This window comes from Hyalella azteca, unplaced genomic scaffold (genome assembly GCF_000764305.2).
Source record: "Hyalella azteca isolate HAZT.00-mixed unplaced genomic scaffold, Hazt_2.0.2 contig12280, whole genome shotgun sequence".
Classification (NCBI taxonomy): domain Eukaryota; kingdom Metazoa; phylum Arthropoda; class Malacostraca; order Amphipoda; family Hyalellidae; genus Hyalella; species Hyalella azteca.
The window spans coordinates 32,741-55,904 of record NW_025942240.1 but is presented as its reverse complement, the minus strand read 5'-3'; the positions used below and the strand labels follow the sequence as shown (position 1 = coordinate 55,904).

The following is a 23,164-nucleotide window of genomic DNA, read 5'->3' as shown; positions in this document are numbered from 1 at the left end:
TTAATTGCATTGATCAGTTTCCATTTGAGGCCATAAAAATCACTGAGATTTATTTTGGGCGTTGTTCTCTTTTTTTAAAGGTAGTAGAATCCTCGAAGTTCCCACCTGTGGTACGGCCGTTGCACGTTCTAGCGATGCTACCAACCGACGATTATCGAGGAGGTAGTCTGGGCCTAGTGCGGGCTTCAGATCAGGACCCTTACGATCAGCTGACGTACGATTTGTCCAACAACAGCGCGACTGGATTATTCAAAATAGACTTCGAGACGGGAGAGTTGCACGCCGTCAAAGCACTTTTAGCAGGCCAGTACGACATTGCAGTCACCGCGTCCGACGGGAAATTCCAGTCTTCGGGGACTGCTGAAGTGCTAGTCCGATACGTCGAAGATGAAATGATAAGCAATGGTCTGATTGTTGTGTTGTCGGGGGCGAGCCTCAATGAGTTTGTGTTATCGTTCAGACGGACTTTTATTCGTGGCATTTCTAATGCTCTAAATGTAAACAACGATGCTGTACAGATCCTCAGCATACAGAATTCTGGGAACAACATCCAGCAGGATGACGCCAGTAGTGAAGGCTTAATGATGAAAATGGCTCCAGAGATGGAACAATCTTCCGAGATCAGCGTTCTTTTTTGTGTTAAAAAGCCATTTGGAAAACAATTTTATTCCAGAATTGATTTGTACAACAAACTCATGTCTGACGTGAGTGTTTTCGAGTCCACCCTGGGTCTACGCGTGGTACGCATCGCAGGTAACTTGTGCCATGACATGACTTGCAGCAATGGCCATTGCGAAGATCTCATCGACTTGGTCGACACGCCCGTTGTCGTCTCGACGGAGGCTCTCAATTTCATCGCTGTGGAGCACATTCACAAAGGCGTCTGTGTGTGCCCAGCGGGATACACGGGACGTCTTTGTGATGAAGTCCTCAACAAATGCGCGTTCAAGCCTTGTGCACAATTCAAAGAATGTGTACCCAGCGAAACCGATCGCGGTTTCTCGTGTCGCTGCCCTACGGGGTTCGTAGGCACCACTTGCTCCAAAAAGGCTACCGAATGTTCAGGCAAAAAATTTACTCCGCAGTGCTACTCTCCATCAAGCCCGCTGTCATTTGAAGGGAAAGGCTTTGTGCAATACAGCATTCGCTCATCCTTCGTTGACAACTTCACGTTTTCAACATGGTTCAGAACTTCTCATCCGTCCGGAAATCTCCTCTTCATCTCGGGACGGATCGATTACTGTAGTCTAGAAGTGAGTGCTTGTTCGTGAATCATTCCTTGTAAACATTTTTAGCTATTAAATAGAACACATCACAGCAAATTGTTTAGGTACAGTAAAGAACTGAGCCCTCGACATATTGAACAGCAGAAAACTCCACGGGTTTTACTACCAGTATTTAAGTAACTCTGCATTTCCAGCATTTTCAGTTTCGTAACATTTGTGACAAATTCACCGGAACAAAAATTTCACTTTATACTTGTACTTATACTTTGAGTATTTTACCCATAAATCAACGTTTACTACTGCGAAAATAAATCTAAATCTAAATTAATCTAAAACTTAATTCTCAGACATTTTAATGTAAAATAATTTCACCAATACTAGTTAATTCACTAGCGTCTAGAAACGGAATGACTTTTACTTATTTTTGATTTCATACGTGAAGTAAATAACCGCCGATTTTTACTTCATTAATCTCACACGACATGTATATTGTATAAGCTTAAGCACTGCTTCAGAAGCGTCGTAATGCATTTACCTCATTTAAAATTCAGCGTAAGGTGGCATTATCTAATACTGGTCGCAAGTCAAATGCTCTTCAAAAACATGTTTAACACGTACAAGAAATGACATAGCATTCGCTGAAGTGAACCTCAAATAAGGAATAAAGCTTAATTTATATTGTGGCGTATCATATGCAGTATTTGACCATCATTACATCGGATGCACACTGAAAAAATGTTACTCAGCGAAATGTGAAATAATTATTCCCAGTCGGCATAAAAATGTTTGATTTGGCCAATTCACCACTAAACTTGTTCTGTCTTCTCTATACTAACCGATGAAATTGCTTCTAAAATCTTTTAAAAAAATCCCAAAAAATTTTAGTAGAAGAAAACTGGGAAGTGGTGAAATTTTATTTCTACATTATTAAAAATATGTTAATGCAAAAATATATTTCAGAACTTTGCTCGTTTCCAAACAGAAATTTAAAAAAGAACAAACTTTTTCCACTTTATAATTCCGCGAGATGTTCCATTTTTATTTACTAGGCTCAATAATTTCTCTCATATAAATTATTGTGAACAAAATATCTAAATTAACGGTAGCAGGAATAACTCACTTCCAGAATTTCACTCTCGCCACCAGTTGCTTAAGTTTTGGCTATTCTCTTGGAGTCTCTTTAATTGTGGTCAGATTTATTAGCTGGCTATATGATTATGTGAGAATCATTTCATATTCAGCATTTTTTTCTGTGATGCCTCTCAGGAGTTGGACTACAATTCCTAACTTATCTCTTATTTTTACCAAACAGATCTTCTGCTGTACTCTACCCAATGTTTGAAAATATAATTAAGAGAATGAAGCAGCCTTTCCCGACAATAGTTTACCTGTCTAAAAGAATATTGACTATTGCCTTATATATAGCAAGCATGCTTCTTATTGCATTTCAATATTTCATGCTTATAATATTTATTTTATTCATATATTCAAATTGCATGCTTATTATTGCAGCTCCGAGATGGCCGTGTAACTTACCGCTGGGAGCTGGGCAGCGGGCAGGGCTACACTTCGGTGTCGTCACCGCCGCTGAACGACTCCTTGTGGCATCACGTCGCTTTATCACACAACAGACGGCAAGCTCATCTTGTGATCGACGGCACTCACACCTCCACGGGAACCTCACCAGGCAGCAACGAAGAACTCAACTTAGAGTCATCACAAATATTTCTTGGTGCTGAAGTGATGCCTTGGCATTACGAAGACTACACGAGCAGGAATCTGGTAGGCTGTATCGACAATCCGCATTTCAATAAAGAGGCGCTGCCCATAAACGATGTCAAGTCCACGGTATCGTCGGCTCTAGTGCGGTCGCACAACACAGTGCCCTTTTGTCCTGAGGTACTCGAAAATGCTGGAGTGTGCAGCAGCTTGCCGTGTTTAAACGGCGGCGAGTGCACCGAAAAAGACGGCGTTTTCAAATGTCATTGCAGGTCACGATTTAAGGGAAGACAATGCGAGATCGACACAGAACCGTGCGCCTCTTCTCCTTGCCTCAACAACGGGATTTGTATTCGGGACGGATACTCCTACAAGTGTCAATGTCCCGCGCATGTGTCGGGTTCGCGCTGCCAGCTTCTTTATTGCAGCCCCAACCCTTGCCTCAACGAGGGCATGTGCGAGGAAAGCAATGCTGGGCCCATCTGTCATTGCCGGGGATTCAAGGGGATTTACTGCAATGAAGATATCAACGAATGTGATGAAGCCCCATGCCAGCAGGGCGGTACCTGCATCAACACGTACGGAGGATTCAACTGCATTTTGCAGAGACGCGGCGCAGGACGCGGCGCTGCGCCGGCGCTGCTGACGGCAGGCTCAGAGCAGGGCGCGGCCGGCACGGACGTGGTGAGCGTAACGCAGCTCTACGACGCTCGCGGGGACGCGCTCTGTGCCGAGACGCTGCCGCAGTACAGCAGAGACTACATCGTCATGGGCAGGCTGAACACCTTCAACCTGCAGCACCTGCCGCCACCTGAACCTGATCCTGAGCTCAACCAGGGTAAGCAAGGGCAAGCATCCTGTAATTTAATTCTTAATAAAAAACCTTTGCTCGATGTTTCATAAGAAATTAATTTGTAGCTTTTTAATCTTATCTTGAAAGAGCTTGGCAAACAAATTTAGACATTAATCTTGTTCTTTTACATTTATAAAATTAAATATATATTAAATAAGTTTTATTATTTATATTTAAAACGTGAAATACAACCGGCTCTTGGGACTATTGGGACTATGTTCTTGTTTTCGCCGCAGCCATTATGCAGGTCTATGTGAACAGTTGTTTGCAAAACACAACAAATCGCAGTATTGAAAGCCGATGATCTTGAAGAACCATGAATAGGTGTGTTGAAATGACGACACGTTCCCGACTGCAGGCAACACATTCCCGACTGCAGGCAACACATTCCCGACTGCAGGCAACACATTCCCGACTGCCCGACTGCAGGCATCACATTCCCGACTGCAGGCATCACATTCCTCTATACCGTAGGCAAAATATTCAATCGGTTTTATTCCTTATATTCCTCGCGCGTCGTGAATCTCGACTGACGTAGGACAATAATTACTCGTTATCGTGTTTAGCGACATGTCGGAATTTTTCGTTCATATAATATAAATATTTCGATGTTCAATAATTGTCTGTTTAAAAAATTATATTTGTTTGTAAGTTCTCTGACCTGGAAATTTAATTCTTGTATGTTTAATCTGAAATGATAAAAGAGATTCACTACCTGAGGTGTACTGCCTTTTGAGAGTATGTCGAATGCCCTTCGCTAAATCTTTGTATTGAAGCAATTGCATTAAAGCGAATTTATTAAAGCAAATGTTTTTAAGCGAATGTATTAAAATGAATAATGCCTAAACACACATTCGTGCGTGGTAGACATACTGCCCACGTCTCCATAGAGAAAATTCCCATTGCCGTGAGTGTGAAGTGATCGGACATTGAAACAAAGGTCCTACGATGAAACCACATACATATTGAAGGGTCTAGCTCAAAAAGCTGGCTATGGTCTCGTTAACAAAGTTCCTGATAGAATACGTTCAAATAAGAAGATTTTCACTTGAGAGCTGTGACATTGGTGCATTAATTATTGAACTCAGCCTTAACCCTGATAACCGTTTTAGTGACCATCATTAATCACAAAATCAAGTGCAGCTGGCTTAATGCTTCTGAGAAATTGCTTGGACATTAAATTATTTAAATATTTTAGTTGAGTTTTTTTAGATTTCTTGCTGTATTTGGAACGTTAGCGCTTCACTCTCGGTTTTGCGCTTTGTCAATTGTACTTTCCAGTATTTTTATTTCATGTTAATCTGGAAAACTTCATTTTGATGCAGTTAGCACTATCGCTGCAATATCATGGACAATATCATGCGAAAACCAATCAATTGATTTATTATTATAAATTCGTAATCGCGTTTAGTAATTCAAAGAAAAAGATGCAGAATTTCCTTTAAAATAATCATCTAGTTTACAAATATTTCATTTTGCCCTGGAGATCGCGCCCTTTGCCTCTATATTGAGTCCAACGCAACAGCGACGCTCACCTCCCCTGGGAGAAAATTTCGTTCAGCTGAACTAAGGGAACTTTTCCAATTTAAACGCCATCCAATACTCTGACTATGCAGTGGCCCGCCCTCGGTGCAAGTCGCTTCACAAATATTTCTTGGTGCTGAAGTGATGCCTTGGCATTACGAAGACTACACGAGCAGGAATCTGGTAGGCTGTATCGACAATCCGCATTTCAATAAAGAGGCGCTGCCCATAAACGATGTCAAGTCCACGGTATCGTCGGCTCTAGTGCGGTCGCACAACACAGTGCCCTTTTGTCCTGAGGTACTCGAAAATGCTGGAGTGTGCAGCAGCTTGCCGTGTTTAAACGGCGGCGAGTGCACCGAAAAAGACGGCGTTTTCAAATGTCATTGCAGGTCACGATTTAAGGGAAGACAATGCGAGATCGCAACAGAACCGTGCGCCTCTTCTCCTTGCCTCAACAACGGGATTTGTATTCGGGACGGATACTCCTACAAGTGTCAATGTCCCGCGCATGTGTCGGGTTCGCGCTGCCAGCTTCTTTATTGCAGCCCCAACCCTTGCCTCAACGAGGGCATGTGCGAGGAAAGCAATGCTGGGCCCATCTGTCATTGCCGGGGATTCAAGGGGATTTACTGCAATGAAGATATCAACGAATGTGATGAAGCCCCATGCCAGCAGGGCGGTACCTGCATCAACACGTACGGAGGATTCAACTGCATCTGCCGGCGTGACTCCACTGGCCAGTTTTGCTCTGAAACCAAAACTCTGCCGCTCGTCCCGCAACTCGAGGAGGTGAATATTTGGGCCGAAATTTAATTTATTTTATCATGCTTTATTTTATAACAGTTGTCTTTAATTTAAGTTTGGTGCTATCGCTATCTATCGCATAAAAAATAGTGGAAGTGATTCCTAAATTTATACCGACTAAATTATAATTTCAATGAATGGTTTAATTGGGAAATTATTGCCTGACGTGGGATCAAAAATTATTTCTTTGAAGATATACGCTAATTCAAAACTAATCTTGATCATGATATAGAAATAAAAACGATAAGGTTTTTTTCGAAGTGTAATTTCAGTTGAATATTTTCTATAAGAAATTTTCCAAGATGACGAATTGAACTTGTGAGGAAGCTAGTCTCTAAAACTTTTTAATTAGATTTGTCCATTTTGCTGACGTTTTCTTTGCTCTTAAGTTTTTGGTTAATTTAAGCTATAGTTCATTTATATATTCATCATCTCTCATTCCGTACCGCGTCAGGTGGCGACAGTAGTAGGGGTGATCTGCGCCCTGCTGCTGGTGGGCTTCTTCTCACTTCTGGTCATCTACTGTCGGGGCAAGCGTCCAGGCTGTCATGGCAACAACTGCGCTGGCCCGCAGCATCACGTCGCTAAAGCAAACGGCTCCAGCAAACCTAACGTATACTCCATGGACGCCAAGATCAATAACTTCGACACTAGACTCGTGAGTTGCAATTTAATTTATATATGAGACAGATTTACGATAAGAATTTTAATTGGAATGCTTTCGTCTTAATTCTCAATTCTTTGTTAACTAAAATTAACGTTATCCCACTTGATTCTAACTTCAAAAAGAGATTCATAAGGCTCCATTCCCTGTAACGATGATACTCTAGTGTCAAGCAAAGTTATTTTTTCTTACAATAAGAATAAAATTTATTCGTCATTGCACCAAACTCATTATTCTTGAGTTTTTTCTAAAAAAACTGAGAAACCATCTGGAAATTTCACATTGTGCGGCGTGACATGAAACATGCAAGAAAACACTGAACACTGGCTTTTTGATTTGCGAAATAAATGTTGAGCCAACTGCTTCCTGCTACTTACGATTTTAAAATGATCAAAATTGTAGGCAAGACCAAAGTCCTTGCAAAAAATCTAACGAATTTTTTCCAAACCATTTTATCCTCACTTTTTAAGACCCCTTGTAACAAATTCTCTTCAGACCAGCCTCTCACGAGCGATCTCCTATATGCAGCGTCACATATACTTTATACATGTTGCTTACATATTCACTCTTGCGAAACCGCATGAAAATATTTTATAAAAAAAATCGAAGCAATAATGAATTTTATTCCGGTGTATCTGATTATAATTATATAATTCATCATCAGTTGCTATTTTATATCTATTTGACATTTTATTATATTTTATGATGTTCGTTAATTTCTACTAACAGTGCTTCCAAGGATTGGGTAGTTTATGCAATCAATTAAAGTCATCACTCGAAAGAAATGGGTTAATCAGTTAATATTAAATATGAAATAAATTAAAATGAAAATTTTTCATTAAAAAACAACTGAGCATCAACGACGGGAGTTGGTACATCAAAACATAGAGGCAGTTGTCTGTTACGTTATGAAGTATCAATACTGATGCGACTAGTCTCCATGCTAAATATTATTTAGACGCAACAAAATTTTAAATTGATCCGGTTGCGTCCTTTTTCATGTATTTTTGTTACATCGAAAAAAAAGTATTGACAGCACAAATTTGTATGCTGGTGTGAAGTTCCTGAAAATATCATTAGTTCATACATTCTTTCAATGGCTCGTCTTAACATAACGATTTAATCTAAACCTGGAATTAAATCTGATGGAACATCGTCCATTGTCAGCGAATCTTTGTTGGAGCCAAAATAGGCGGGAAGACTACTATCATAAGAGTTGTATGGCCACAGTAGAATTATTTAATCAGGTCCGTGTGTAATGCGTGCAGTAGCGTCGTAAAAGATCAAGTCTGGGGAAAAACTGTTTGTTGGTCACGCGATAGAGGAACGATTCAATGCGGACTCTCTGCCATTTACAGTTGCATCTCACAAGCAGTTTGTCTTCACTAACGGTGGTCGAAGAACCGCCAAGCGGCACACAATCGTCGTCATTTAAACTCTCATTGCACAGAAACATTGCAAGGATGCACTCGCAAAAATCTGGCGCGAACTGCATAAAGAAAGGGAGAACGATAGCGAGCGCTGAGCACTTTGGTAAATCTTTAACATTGAGCCCTCTGGGAACTTCAAAGTTGCACGCTGCCTTCTTCACTTCACTAGCGTATTGATCGCAGGCATTGCGTACAATTTATTGCATGCTTCAGCACAATTCTCTGGGTAGGCTGAGGCAAGGAAGAGATGCAAGTGGCATGACTGCAAGAGGCACTCCATAAGAGGTCAGCTGCAAGTGATATGGAGGCGCGAGGCTCTCCGTAAGAGACCAGATGCATGTGGTGTGCCTGCGCGAGGCTCTTCATAGGAGGCCAGATGTAAGTGGTATGACGGCACGTGGCACTTCAAAAGAGGTCAGCTGCAAGTGGTATGGCAGCGCAAGCCTCTCCATAAGAGGTCAGCCGCAAGTGGTATGGCAGCGCGAGGCCTTCCATAAGTGACCAGCTGCAAGTGGTATGACGGCACGAGGCTCTCTATAGGCTCTCCATAAGAGACCTACAACATGGCTGCAATTTCTCTTGAGTTGGCAGGCAAGACATGTGATGTTCTGTGCACTTTCCTCCAACTCTCGTATCCTCCACGTGCTACAACGGCTTTGCACTACCTATACGTAGCTATTCCTTGTGGTCTAATGAGCTGCTACGTCCATATCGACTAATCCGGCTATATCGGAGTCGCTGTGATTTCAGGATTCCGTTTGCTATCTATAATTTCATCATCCACAACAGTTTCAGGCTAGAGTCTTCGATCAGCATATTACAGATCTTTATTAAAATGCCATCAGATGCATTGCAATTCCGATCCTTAACTATCAAGATGTCTAATATCAATATATCTCCATTCATTTGATAACTTTCCTGGGCTTAAACAAGCAATATTCTGATAATAACAGAAAAACTATTGAGATAAATTAAGACGCAACAAATCTGCCCACAGAGCGCAACGCCATGGAGGTTCCCTCCTCGCAGTACAGAGACACAATTTATTTGTGTGCGCCTGCAGCCCTAATGTGGAGCTATGTTGTTTGTGTTCCTGCAGCTCGTGCCTGGCTTGTATATCGTGCCTGACTTGTATATCGTGCCTGACTTGTATATCGTGCCTGACTTGTATATGTGGGCGCACACAAGTTTGCTTGGATTACTTTATACGTTCATAATTAGCGGTTCCGTCTTACGTATACTCATTTCTTATTGTACTTCCCGTCTGTAGTTTAACAATTTCAGTAAATTAAGTTAGAACTAAGGCTATTTATAAAATTATTGCGCACAACATAATCTGCAATACATGCATTTGAACAAATAATTCATTCATTGTTGGCTTCAGGATTTTGAGCAAATAAAGCCGAACAACACAACTAGCGGTATCGTCTAGGGGAATTTACAGGTCGTAGTTTGCGTCACGTTTGCTTTTTCACGAGATTCCTTTGTTCACGCGAGAGAAAAAGCAGTTCAGTGCACGCCAGCAGCCTCACAATACCTCGAGGTCCGCGATACACAAGACCGAGCTACGGGCGTCGCGTCTGCCGCGTGTACAGAGAATTGTTTGCCCGTCTAATGGACGCTCGCCGTATTAATCAATGATCCGTGTAGTTTGTTCACTCGCGACGGGAAATAATGTCCACAAATTCCGTATTAATCAATGATCCGTGCAGTTTGTTCACTCGCGACGGGAAATAATGTCGACAAATGAACTGTTTCGACTCCGGATCAAGCCACTCGTTCACCAAATAATTGTTTTGAACTATCTAAATTTCCAGTAAGGTACTTTTTCCCTAATCACAACAAGATCTTTCTCAGAAATGAAGATAATATCGGTCTTGAATTTTAGAAAGCAGATTCAAATTACTTGTTTCGTTAATGATTGTTATTTTTTAAAGTTGGCTAAAGCCTGAAACAATGAATACTTGTATTTGTAGCAGCGTAATTAGTTGGTGGCACGAGTCGTATTCCGGCAGAACCCGAAGTACTTCTGAAGGCTATACGCTCACACACTTTATTGTGCACAATTAGCCTATGCAAATTAATTGTCAAGCGACCTGTCCCTAGAAACGCCTTCGTGGCTTGGCTTGTTGGCTTAGCACGACGTTTGAGAGCTTTGGTTAAATGCGCAAAGCGAAGCTGCATTTATATTCCATGCGACGAGTTTAATACAATTCGGTACAGAACCTCAGGTCGAGCGTCTAAACTGGGAGGTGCAGGCGACCAACTTGGAACATGAGCCTTAAGGCATTTATACCTAATGCAACGTTGTTGAGCAAGTTGCAGTAAAGCAAAATTCTTTAACTTATTGGGATCTGAAATGTTGATTATAAAGTGTGTGGGATTCTCTAATCGCAGAATTTTTAATTTAATAATATCTTCAAACATCATAATATTTATTCCAGCATAACTAGTAAAGAAAATTATTTAAGGTAGCTGGTTAACGACTCGAATTTTCCTTGTTATTTTGCTTTTTTCGGCGAGAATAATGCTCTCAGTATATAAATTCAACACTCGGCAGAATAAACTTTGATTAATGTCACGGGTCCCCTCATAATCTACGTTAATGTTTATGTATGTCAGTTGATTCATTTCCAAGCCCGATCTTGCTCCCAGTAAGATCGGTCGATGTTGTGGCAAGAGTCGCTACCGGTGAAGCCATTTAACTGCTCACCATGCCACTGAGCTCCCTTGCTTCTCGCTGCAAATTGCAGAGTTTTCACCCTGTCCCTCGAGAGCATTGCATAAAAAACATGCACCTTTGGCTAATGGAGTGTGGGAATTTACATTTTGTGCTTGAGGCAGCTACAAGCTAACTGAGAGAAAACCTCATTAGTACTCTATTGCTTAGCTAGAAAAACTTTTTTATTTTTCCCATTTTTTACGCGAACCATTCTCACGCCATTAACTTGTGCTCTATAATAAGTAACTCAACGTCAATTTGATTTCTTCGTGTAAAATTTAGAAGAATTCACTTTATTGTGTCTCCTCATTGCATCGGGTTATATATATAAATGCATTTTCTGTCAAAGAATTGGAGATGGCAGTGAACAAAAATCCCCGGATGTGCAATAATTACTCTTAACAAGATCCTCATACAATAATCGCATGTGCAATAATTAATCTTAATAAGATCTTCATACAATAAAATTATGAATTGATGAGGAGTCATAACGATACCTAATTACTGCCTGTGTTTGACGTCATCTCATCCAAAAATGTTATTGTGATACCATTTTATTATATAATAGCTTAGGTTATATCACTTTTAACAGAAACTGAGCCAAATTTTCGCGAATTATGTTAACGTTAAATTTCATTCTGCAATCCTCTCACGGGCAAGTTATTTTTTACACTTTAAAAAGAATGCTGATGATCAAAGTAAGCACTTTACGTTTAAGAGCTCACTTTTTAAGGCGAGAATAACTGCGTATTGTCGACCATCTTCTTTGGCGATCAGCATTTAGAAGTTAACTCTTCTACGGTACTTGCAGTTTATCTCAACTTTGTCGATCCGTCGCCCAGACGACTTGCCTTATGCGAGCGAGTGAAGAGACTCCCAAACGACATTACACGCGACCTGGCCCAGCGTCGTATAGGGCTATCTTCTGTATGGCGATCGCGAGCGATAGCTGTGTTATTTGATACCAGCGAACGCTTCATGTGTTTTTCTACCGCGTTCTGTGATGTTATGGCTGCCGATTGTATGTTGAATGCAACATATCTGCATATTTATTAAGTAATATTTGTTGTCTCGGAAGACTTAATACATGTATTATTTATTAATCCTGTTCTGAATCATGCGTAAAAATGTTCCCATTGCTTCATTGACGCATTCTGGTTTAATGTGAGATATTGGTCCATAATTTGTAATTAATGAGAATTTCTTCAGCATTCCTGGTAAAATCTTATATAGAGGGTAGTTAGGATTTTTAGAGCAACAGGTGCATGCAAACTTGGACTTTTTCGAAACCTAAATGAAATTAGTAGAAAATTTACCATCGAAGCAAAATAATATAAAAAGTTATAGCGGAGCAAATGATGTTTATGTAACACAGACTTCAAGGCTTTACGAACATTTTAAAAATATATAAGCACTCACATATTCATAGTGGGTGCAAAATAGCAACATACAATGATCACAGCAACCGAATTCCGCTGAGCTAAATAACCCAGGGAAATGTTTTCGCGTTAATTTTGACAATAACTCCCATAGTCATACAGGGACAATTGAAGGCTAACTCGTGCGGATTCATCCGAAAAAAATCTTCAGTTGAGAATTAGTGGACAATTTAAATGCTGAAAATGAGTCGAATGAAAGAGCCGTTGAGGATGACAATAATATAATTCGTGGTCTCGATGGAAGAACGATTTTGAACTTAGAGAATTGGTCGATGAAAGCGGAACTTATGTTTCGCTACAACTATACATAAAATTTATCCTAAAGATATAAACTGAAAATATTGATGAATCGTCCCAGGCCATTTTTCATGTGAGTCGAGTGATCAAATTGTTCTTCTAATGTTCCGTTATTAAAGTACTGACATTCATACTGATATTTTCATTGATTAGATTTGTATGAATTTTACTTGTGCTTGCTCATTACAACATTCAAGACAATTTTTCGTGATACTTTTTTGCATACTTAAACATGCATACTTATTTTTAATTTTAAACCACGTTGTAGCGGTAAGCATTCGTACTTTATTAATTTTCTTACCGATTTTATTCATTTATTTACGTCTTCATTTTCATGTGATTTTAATCTAGAGATATCCGAAGCCTACATCCGGAGAATAGGTTTTACTAACGGCAATTACTGTCCGAGAACCCACACTGGCAAGGAGTCTGAATCGTGACCACGGTTTGTGAAATATACTGTACGCACTTAAGGATCAATTGAACTGTCATTATCCAAAAGGAGATAATAATAATAAATAATAGCGGTTTCAGCGTTTATTAGGCCGTAGGCCTGTCGCCGATTCTTAACATCGCAAAACATTTACAGCATTTTGCGGTCTCGAACTCGCAACTCACTGCTACAATTCTGCTGTACTTAACCGCCCGGCCTCCTTGCCGATTCTGACCAGAGACTGGCGCACAGAGCTGGGATCGAACCCGCGCCTCTCTGCACCAATTTTGGTACTCTGAACTTTAACCACTGGGCCACCCTGCCCATTTACCACAGATAAACAACTGAGAACCTGGGGGCAGATCCCTCATAACGTGTGCTGGAGAATTTACATAATTTCTAACTCCAACAGATGGACTAGCGTTTTAATCTAATCTTAATCTAAATTATGCCCCGGATAACCTTCAAAATTGTCAGCTCTATTATTTAGCTTAATTTGAGAGCACTTTCAGCTGCTTATAGAAGCTTAATCCAAACAAACAGCATGAATCCGTCCTGACATTAAAACTTAGTGGCATGAAATATCTCCTCAAATTATGTACTGTAAAGAGAGTATGTCTTTTAAAGGAAGAACGCTGCGAGAGATAATTATATTTAAATTCTGGATAAAACTAAATTCGAAAAATGAAGACAATGCAGTGGCGTTGGGGAATTCTTGTTGATGTTTCATCAAAAACGGCCGCCTTCATTATACTATACTCAGAGTCGTTAATCTTAAGGGTTAAAATTTGTGTAAAGAGAATATTTATATATAATGAACGATACTTTCCATTGTTTGAACTGCTCTCGATGTTCATAGTTCCGAATCTATTGGATAATTCAAAATAAGATTAATATTGACCTTTTTCTCCAAACAAATCTCTTGACTTTCAATGCATGCCTGTGGAAAAACCTAAAATCCTGTTGAGTAAAGTCGTACTTTACTCTCGATCATTTGATTTGAATTTCAATTCCTGTAGTTACTTTTGAAAGTTAACAATAAAAATCTATTATAAATAAATCAGCAAAGTAGGAGGGACTAAATGCTTCGGGACAATTTATTTTTGAGTGCTCGTTAGTAAACTTTACACAAGGCCTAATATTAACCAGCGTTGCCCTATATATGCGTAAAAGACAGCAGTCGCTTCGAAAATTTTCGTTTCATTAGTGAAGTGAAATGTGTTTTCCTCAACTTCCAAAGAAAATAACCTCGTGAATTTGAAGTACTACTTTTTATTCAGTGAAAAAAAATGAAAACCAAGCGTTTGTTTTCCAGTGACAAGTTCAAAATTACATTGGCAACCAAGATTTAAAAGTATATGGCAACCATGATTAACTATTCACATTTGTTTCATTTCATCGAAAGCCAGAAATTACGCGAAGCTCTGAAGAATTGAAAAATTCTCTTACTTAGTTCCGATATATCGAAAGTTTTATTCGCGGTGAAATTTAATTAATTAGTCCAAATTCTGGTTCGACGTCGGGTATTTTGATGTTTTACTTTATGGGTACTAAAAATTAAATGATGGTATAGATAGTAATGCATGGATAGTAATGGCTAACAGTACATTGACAGTAAATGCTGATCACCTAGAGTCCTCGACAATGAAGACTGGCCCCGAGCTTCATTAACGGTCAATAAGTACAATTCTTCCATAAACTCTTCTCGATTTGGCATGCGTTGATTCAATGTAATACATAAATAATTTGATCAATAGAACGTCTAAAAAATCAGGCAGCCGCGAAAAAAACTTTTCTGTCGTTGGTTTGTGCGGAATTAATCGTAATATTTCTATGCAATAAATTTTTTTAGAGATCAAATTTTTATTTATTACTGCCAGAAATTCTTTTCGTCAGCCTAAATACACCTGTCATATCGGGCTGTGCACGGAAAGTGCGCATGGCGGATCATAAAGAAATATTCGGAAATGAAGTAAACCGACTTAAAATTACAGCGATGGCTCTGTCCCGTAAATTGTTGAAATTTTTTCTGGTTGATTTGATCGGCGCATCGAGTTAGAATGAATAGAAAGTGAGTTTTTTTATGTGTTTTTACAAAAGTTCATTCATCTTCCGAATAATTAAAAATATTGCTAATAATTTTCCGTCATATTTATTTGCTTTTTTACCAGCCTTCGCATCTCACTACCTCCACATCCTTGTTCTTGCAGAGACGCGGCGCAGGACGCGGCGCTGCGCCGGCGCTGCTGACGGCAGGCTCAGAGCAGGGCGCGGCCGGCACGGACGTGGTGAGCGTAACTGCAACACATTCCCGACTGCAGGCAACACATTCCCGACTGCAGGCAACACGTTCCCGACTGCAGGCAACACATTCCCGACTGCAGGCAACACATTCACGACTGCAGGCAACTCATTTATACTGCTGAAAAAATATTCAATGTTTTATTTCTTATGTTCCTCACGCATCATGAATCCCCACTGACATGGAACAATGATTGCTCATTATCGTGTTTAGTGACATGTCGGAATTTTTCGTTCGTATAATTTAAATATTTCGATTTTTCAATAATTGTCGGTTTGCAAAATTGAAATTTTGCTTGTGAATTTTCTGACCTGGAAATTTCAATCTTGTATACTTCACCTGAAATGATCTAAGAGATTAACGGATGCTATAATTGACTAGCTGAGGGGGAATGCCTTTAGCGAGTACGTGACAGGGACCCCTTCGCTAAGTCTTTGTAATAAAGCAAATGAATTGAAGCGAATAATGCTTAAACACACGTTCATGCATCAAAGACATACCACGTCTCCATATAGAGATAATTATAATTATGATTACTGTGAGTGTGGAGTGATCGGACATTGCAACAAAGGTCCTGAAACGAAACTAAAATGAAGGATCTAGCGTGGAAAGCTGTCTCGTTAACCAAGCTGTCTTTGGTCTCGTTAAGCAAGTTTCCTGATAGAATACGTTCATGTGAGTTTATCACTTGATAACTTTGATGTTGGCGCATTACTAATATTGAACTCAGCATTAACCATGACAACCGTTTTTATCGACCGTCATTAATCGCAAACTCACCTGCAAACTGTGCTTTTTAGTTGGATTTATGTTTCTCAGAATCCGCTTGAACATTAAAAATTTAAATATTTGAGTTGGGTTTTTTTTAGATTTTTCGTCTGTATTTGGAACGTTGGCGCTTCACTGTCAGTTTTGCGTCTTGTCTGTTGTGCTTTCTGGTATTGTCATTTCATGTTAATCAGGAAAGCTTTATTTTGATGTAGTTAGCAGGATCGCTGCAATACCGTGAACAATATCATGCGAAAACCAATCAATTGATTTACTATTATAAATCTCTAATCGCATTTAGTAATTCAAAGAAAAAGATATAAAATTTCATTTAAAATAATCATCTAGTTTACAAATATTTTATTTTGCCCTGGAGAGCGCGCCCTTTGCCTCTGTATTGAGTCCAACGCAACAGCGGCGCTCACCTCCCCAGGGAGAAAATTTCGTTCAGCTGAACTAAGGGAACTTTTCCAATTTAAACGCCATCCAATACTCTGACTATGCAGTGGCCCGCCCTCGGTGCAAGTCGCTCTGTAGGGCAGAGATCAGAGGGTAGGGCCGATGTACTCTCAAATGTAAGGTTGTTTATTCGAGTGCGAAGAGCGTTTCAAGTTCCCAATCAGTTTCACTATCTGTAAGAAAGATTGCACATGAATAATTATTTATTTTATTTTTGAATGAAATACTGTAATACTTGGTTGATAATTATTTGGTCCTTTCCATTCACGAAAAAGTTAGTTTTTCAGTTTATGCTACTGCGATACAGTAGCGAAACAAAGGCTATGGCGTTCATTATCATAAATATGCATAACGGAAAAATATTCATTTTTGTTCTCTATCCATCTAATTACGGGCAAGCAGGGAGAAATCTTGTCCGAAGATTAATTTAAGTGTCATTAGAAGTCTTGATGACACCGTGTTCGAATATCGTCAAAATTGCGGCAGTAGTCTTTGAAGTGTCGGCTATGGAAATTCGCAATAATTCCAATACGTTAATATTTTTTTACGAAGTAATCATCTGGCCTTTAATGAACTAACATTTCTGTGGACTCGGAATGATGATCTTTGAACGCTAAAGTTTTTTCCGCTGATGTCAGTTTTAAATTTGTTCAGGCGAATTGCTCACATGTGTTATCTGACATTTCGATTTCTTTTGACAACTCAATTACGTTGAGCTCCGAATATAACTATTTTTCGGTTTTTACTTATTTATAAATGGTTGTATCCTTCAAAATTTTATGATTTAAATTTCTGAATAGATTACATTTTTATCCTAGGTTGGAAAGAAAAATTGAATTTTCTCAAAAATGGAATATTTCATGTAAATAAATTCCTTCAAACATCATGTTTTAAGTTTATATGAAATGAGGCTATTCTGCTTCGCTCTTGTCTTTTCATAATAATAATTGACACTAACAATTTCTGAAACAAATTTATATCCACTTCCTCCAATGTACGCATGACCTCTTGAAAAGTGTACTAAACATTTTCGTGTACGATAAAAAGGATTATTTCACATGTAAGGGCAATCATCGAGAACGGCAAAAATTTAAATCAAACTAAAACAACGTCACCATTGCAAACTATGAGTCATTGCACACAAAGGCACTTCATTTTTGTAAAATTTTCTAAATGACCGAATTATAATTTTTCCCCATGAGCATAATGATTCTAGATGCCGAACTATTCAAATACATCATCGTTTACATATTTACATATTTCGGACATTTCAGTGCTCGTTCTCCTGCAGAAACAAGAGGCTCGAGGGCAGGTCTCGCCCTCTGATATGTAGAATTCTTTTCGTCAAAGCTTGCTCCCCTGAGCCATCTCGTCACGTCGTCCCGCAGGCATGCATAAGGCAAAGCAGATCTTGCTGTCTGATGCAAGGAAATAAATTTTGTCAGCTACGAGAATAATACTGAGCTATATTTTGTAGACATTCAGCTTCACGAACTTTGCAGGCTTTGTTTGTAGGCACATATACTGACGTCCTCAACCACCTTATATACTTGCTGTAATACTTTACGCTATTCATTATTACTGTCAGTATTACTAACGGATAATGCATAGCTGTCTTGCCATTGTTTCATACATGTTTCATACGATGCTTTTATGTCGAGAGATTTATTAACATTGACTAGCTATTCAATGCCTAAATATACAACGTTGCGTCACAAATATTCGATTAGCGCTTGTTATTGACGTAAGGTACAGGCTCGGTTTCCTAATGATTGACAGATAAGCATGCAAATGGCAGAGACTGATGACTCTGAACCTGGAATGTATAAATTGAACTCGAACCATTCTTGATGCGACAAGGTCATCTCAATGAAAAAGCTTGTCTTGTTCTTCTAGCTTCGGAGTATAAGAGCTTGATTTATCCTAAATTTTGAAATTGATAAAAATAACAGGTGGTTAGAATTATCCGATTTTATTTAGAACAAGGATAAGAAATAATTTGCATGCATAGATAAGGGATACGAAATAATTTAATGGCTTAGACTCCTAAGTCCAAAAGTCATCAACATTAATTCGACTTCACAGCTAAGAAAAAAAAATCACCTCGCTTGAAATTTTCATAATTCTCTCTGAATCTAAGCATTGATATAGACTCAGAGCATTTCACTTTGAATCGCTTCCACTCGACTAACTCATTGAATTTCAAATCACCATCGCGACCCTAAGCTATAGTTCACTGTGATGAGCATATGCAGCAGTCGCTCCGTTTCATGTGTTTCGCATAACGTTGGTATGCACGGTATCTGGAATACATCTCGTCAGTTCGTTAAAAAAGTTTACAAGGCAGTTCGTTGCAAAAGTTTACTAAACTTTATACGTTGGTTTCGATTCAAATTGACTACCAGCTAACCTTAGTGCTTTTCACAAGTAACAATGAAGAATTTAGGGTTGATGTTCTTCCTAATTATCAGAATTAAAATATACAGTCAATTTGAGATGTTTTAAATTATATCGATTTGACTTTCAAGTCGCTGATATAAACCATAATTAATTCTTAAAAGTATAATTTTTTGTGAAACATACGTAAAAATACTGTCAAATATATGAGAATATAAGATCAAAAATTGTTTTTTTTTTTTTCATTTTTTTTTGTTTCGACCAGTCAGGTTACTACTTTTTTCGGTCACGCTTGAGTCAAGTTACCTTAATTATAACCTACTGAGGTATGGCCTGTAGCTAGTGTCGGGGTGAATAAAGACATCCTTACTTTAACAAAACCTTTATTATTTTTAAAAGCTGAACAGTTTCAATAAAGGATTCAGGACACAGTTCAGTTATTCTCGTGTTACGACTCATAAGATAACGTCTGAGTAGCTTTAACGATGGCCGATCCTTGCTCAACTGACTCCGTCCTAAAAGCCAGGGCAAAATATACTCTAATAGTACTGAGTCTGCATCTCGTAAGCGAGCACGTCTGAGTGCATGTCCCAGCGCACCAGTGGACTCGACGGGACGCTTAACCCTTCAGCGCGTGGCGGTACATTATAGTGATGTCTTTCAAAATGTGATGTCTTTCAAAAATGGTGTGTCATTCGTCCAGTTGGTCAAATATTTCGCCTTTAATTCCAAGCTGCGCTATGAACAGGTGTACATATATATCGCCTGTCATTTGTGATGTCTTTCAAAATGGTGATTTTATTGATGTATGAAGCTCATCCGTCTAGTAGGAGAAATATCTCACCTTTGAATATCAGGCTGCGCTATTACCAGGTAGGCATATATGTTGCCTGTCAAATTTTTTCCAATAAATAAAGTTACATTTTTGCCAATGAATTTTTTCCAATGTATTTTTCTTTTCATGGAAATTGATCGCTAAAGTTAAACGAAGCAAAGAGAACGAAGGCTTCTGGTAAAGATTATGGGGAACGTAAAGGCGCAAAGTCTATATGTTATCTATCTTAGGTTACCTAATCTAATCCCAACAATTATTATGAACAGTAATGAACTCTCTGCATGCGAGCACGACGCACTGAAAACATCATCTATTGAGATTATTATTACAATAAAATTTGATTGTGATAAGTTATTATGCAGACTAAAAATATAAATCAAGTCCCTAATTTCACATGTCTTCAAAATTAAGGAGTACATTACCTCGTTTTATCGAGGCTACACTGCACTCGAATCGACGAGGGCGCTCGAATATTCTCTAAATTAGCACATTAAATTGTGAAAAAAACTGAAATTTTATAAAGATCTGCCTAATCAGTATGTTGTGAGTTTCTACCGTCATTTGGCTTATTTTGGCTTTTTAACAAATTCCTGACGCGTTGAGACCGTCTTTATTAATCCGTGCTTTCTTTTGGAACATAAACTAGTACAATAATCAGGATGTTTTTTCTTCCGTAACACTAAAACGTTTGAGATCTTTAAGCACGGTATTCATCAGGCGTTCAAAAAAAATAAATGGGTGGCACTGTCCAAATGGTGACACAATTTGCGTCAGTAGCACTGATACACCCAATTACCGGCCCAAACTGGGTCAAGTTGACCCACATACGGCAAGAAGTTCAACAGTATTTAGGCAAGAGTTCACCCATTTTGAGCACGTTTTTATGGCATTTTCTCATTTATGGAAAAAATGCGCTATTGTGCTCGCCATGTCCGTCCATCCTTCCGTCCATCTGTCCGTCCGTGACTTCACGTTTTCGTCGACGAGAAAATGCGCTCACTGTCACTCACTGCAGTGAGTTCTGAGTTATATTTTTTCATTTATGGAAAAAGGCGCTATTGTTCTCGTCATGTCCATCCGTCCGTCCATCCGTCCGTGACTTCACGGACGGATGGATGGACGGACGAGAAAATGCGCCCTCTGTTACTCACTTCAGTGAGTACTGATCTAATTCCTCATAGTAAGCCATAACTAGTGCCCTAACACTGCTATGCTTTCCCTCGCCCCACCAGACGTCTCCTCGCCCAAGTGTGAGGGCGAGGCTTCAGCAGCCCTCGCTACTGTGCTGCCGCCCCCGAGTTTTGCCGCATCCGACGAGGGTTAGTTGCAATTTAGATTAATGATTCTTCCTAAATAATATTTTACAGATAATAATTCCAAGGCAATTGTTCATTCACAGTGAACGTCGAATCACCTATATGAAGTAATCTTCGCTCAAAAATAAGTAATAACTAATTACCGCGTTCAAGGAACTCGTCTCTTTACTCCATAGAAAGGGCGTTCCCATTCTTTATGGTGACCTCATCTTAAATGAACTGAAACTTTTAAATTATTTTGCATGCCGTGCGCTGCTCAAAATTCAGTGGCGTCATTTATCATTTATTAAACTCATTTAATCATTTAAGATCTATTTTGTGTCTTTTCCTGATGCTTTGATTCGTCGAGCCGATTTGACTTGAAGAAAGTCTAGTAAAAATGAACCAGTGCTCCTTAACGGATGACGAGTGAAGCAATATACAGGGTCCTAATATACTAGCAATACGCGTAATCATGAATAATTTGCATATAGAAATTTAAATAGAAAATTTACTGCAAATTATTCTGTCTGAGTAATCCTTGAAATCCCATGCACAAGTGAAACTCAAGCACCGGATTTCTCATTTTTTTAAGTATTACTTTCGCGTAGTTTTCTTATAGTTTTCGTTGTTACATTAAAGCATTGCTGACGCTTGCAAACGCTAATCATTTCAAAACGACGGCTATGTAAAACGGTACCTTAATCAACAACCATCATCGTTGGGTGGCATTTAAAAATAATTTACTTAGTGTCATCATGCATGTTCGTCGAACGATATATCCTGCTTTATTTCGAAGAAAAGTCCTTCACTGTTAAATTTCGGGCGCACATTTCATATTGTGAAACCTAAATTGGAGCAGTGAGTTGCGTGTTCGAGACCGCAACAAGCTGTGAATATTATGCGATGTTAAGAATCGGCGACAGGCCTACGACCTAATAAACGCCGAAACCGCGATCATCAGTATAAGGCAAAGTTCTGTTCTATGTACCACTCCTATATGTTTCTTATACCTGGCACCTATGCATCAAACGTTCTGTACGTTTTTTTACCCCTATTTAGGAAATAAAATTTTTTCTCGTTTAATTTATCTTTGAATTTCCCGCATTTTACACCGATTTTTGTTATTCAATGGACTCACGACATGATTTACTAGATTTTGTGCTGTAACAGCGGGTAAAAATATAGTTTTAATTTCAAGTCGACTTTTATTGCTGTTTGATCCAGCTAATGACTTTGTTATGAAAATGCAAGTCCCAAATGAGAGCGTATTTTTTCAGCCCTTTGACTTCAGTTACATTGCGAACTAAAAAGAGGTCACTACAGAACTCCGCACAGAACCCACTATGATATAGGCCTGTGTTAGCTGCATACGAACACTAAAAGTGATTGCAATTTTTTTAAGCTGTGATACAAGCTTCAGAAGTTTTTAAATATAACGTCGCCATTGAGCTGCGCTTGAATGATTGGCAAGAAGTTTGAAAAAAAAATTCTACTTGCAAATCAATCAACGCGTTTCATCTTCAAAGCTTGGAGTTATTCACTTCTCGTTTGCAACGGGTACGCCGCTAACGTAATTAAGTTATTGTGTTTTAATTTTTTTAACATAAATAAACATAACGTTTTATAAATTTTATTTTAAATGTATAAACTATTTCAATCGATTTAATAAAAGTAATTACCATCAAGATATCAAAGGGAAAAAATTTTATTTATCATAATAAATATTCATTGAAGTTTAATAGATTTAAACTAATTTTCAGATTGCATCGACAGTTAAAAATATTCACGTAAAATGACCGTTTGTAAAGCTGTTCAAGTTTAAATATTTAAGCTCTTTGTTATTTTGGGTCTTATCTGTCGCCACATTTGAAGCAATTCACTGCGGATCAAGATATTATAAAAAATTTTATATCGCAGTTATTTCTACTTTACGATTAACTTTTGTAATCATAACTATCCCATCATTAGCCCAAGTATTGAAATTCTAATCA

The 23,164-nt window shown here is 38.8% G+C and overlaps 1 protein-coding gene across 1 annotated transcript in view; it reads left to right on the top strand.

The window, feature by feature from the left end:
* Positions 1-23,164, top strand: part of LOC108676219 (fat-like cadherin-related tumor suppressor homolog) — a gene marked incomplete at its 5' end in the record, with an annotated part of 106,901 nt that overhangs the window by 79,415 nt on the left and 4,322 nt on the right. Inside the window, 3 exons of the mRNA XM_047883212.1 lie at positions 81-1,253; positions 2,739-3,783; positions 21,108-21,194. Of these exons, the coding sequence (XP_047739168.1) occupies positions 81-1,253; positions 2,739-3,783; positions 21,108-21,194 (2,305 nt within the window). The remainder of the gene's footprint in view (positions 1-80; positions 1,254-2,738; positions 3,784-21,107; positions 21,195-23,164) is intronic.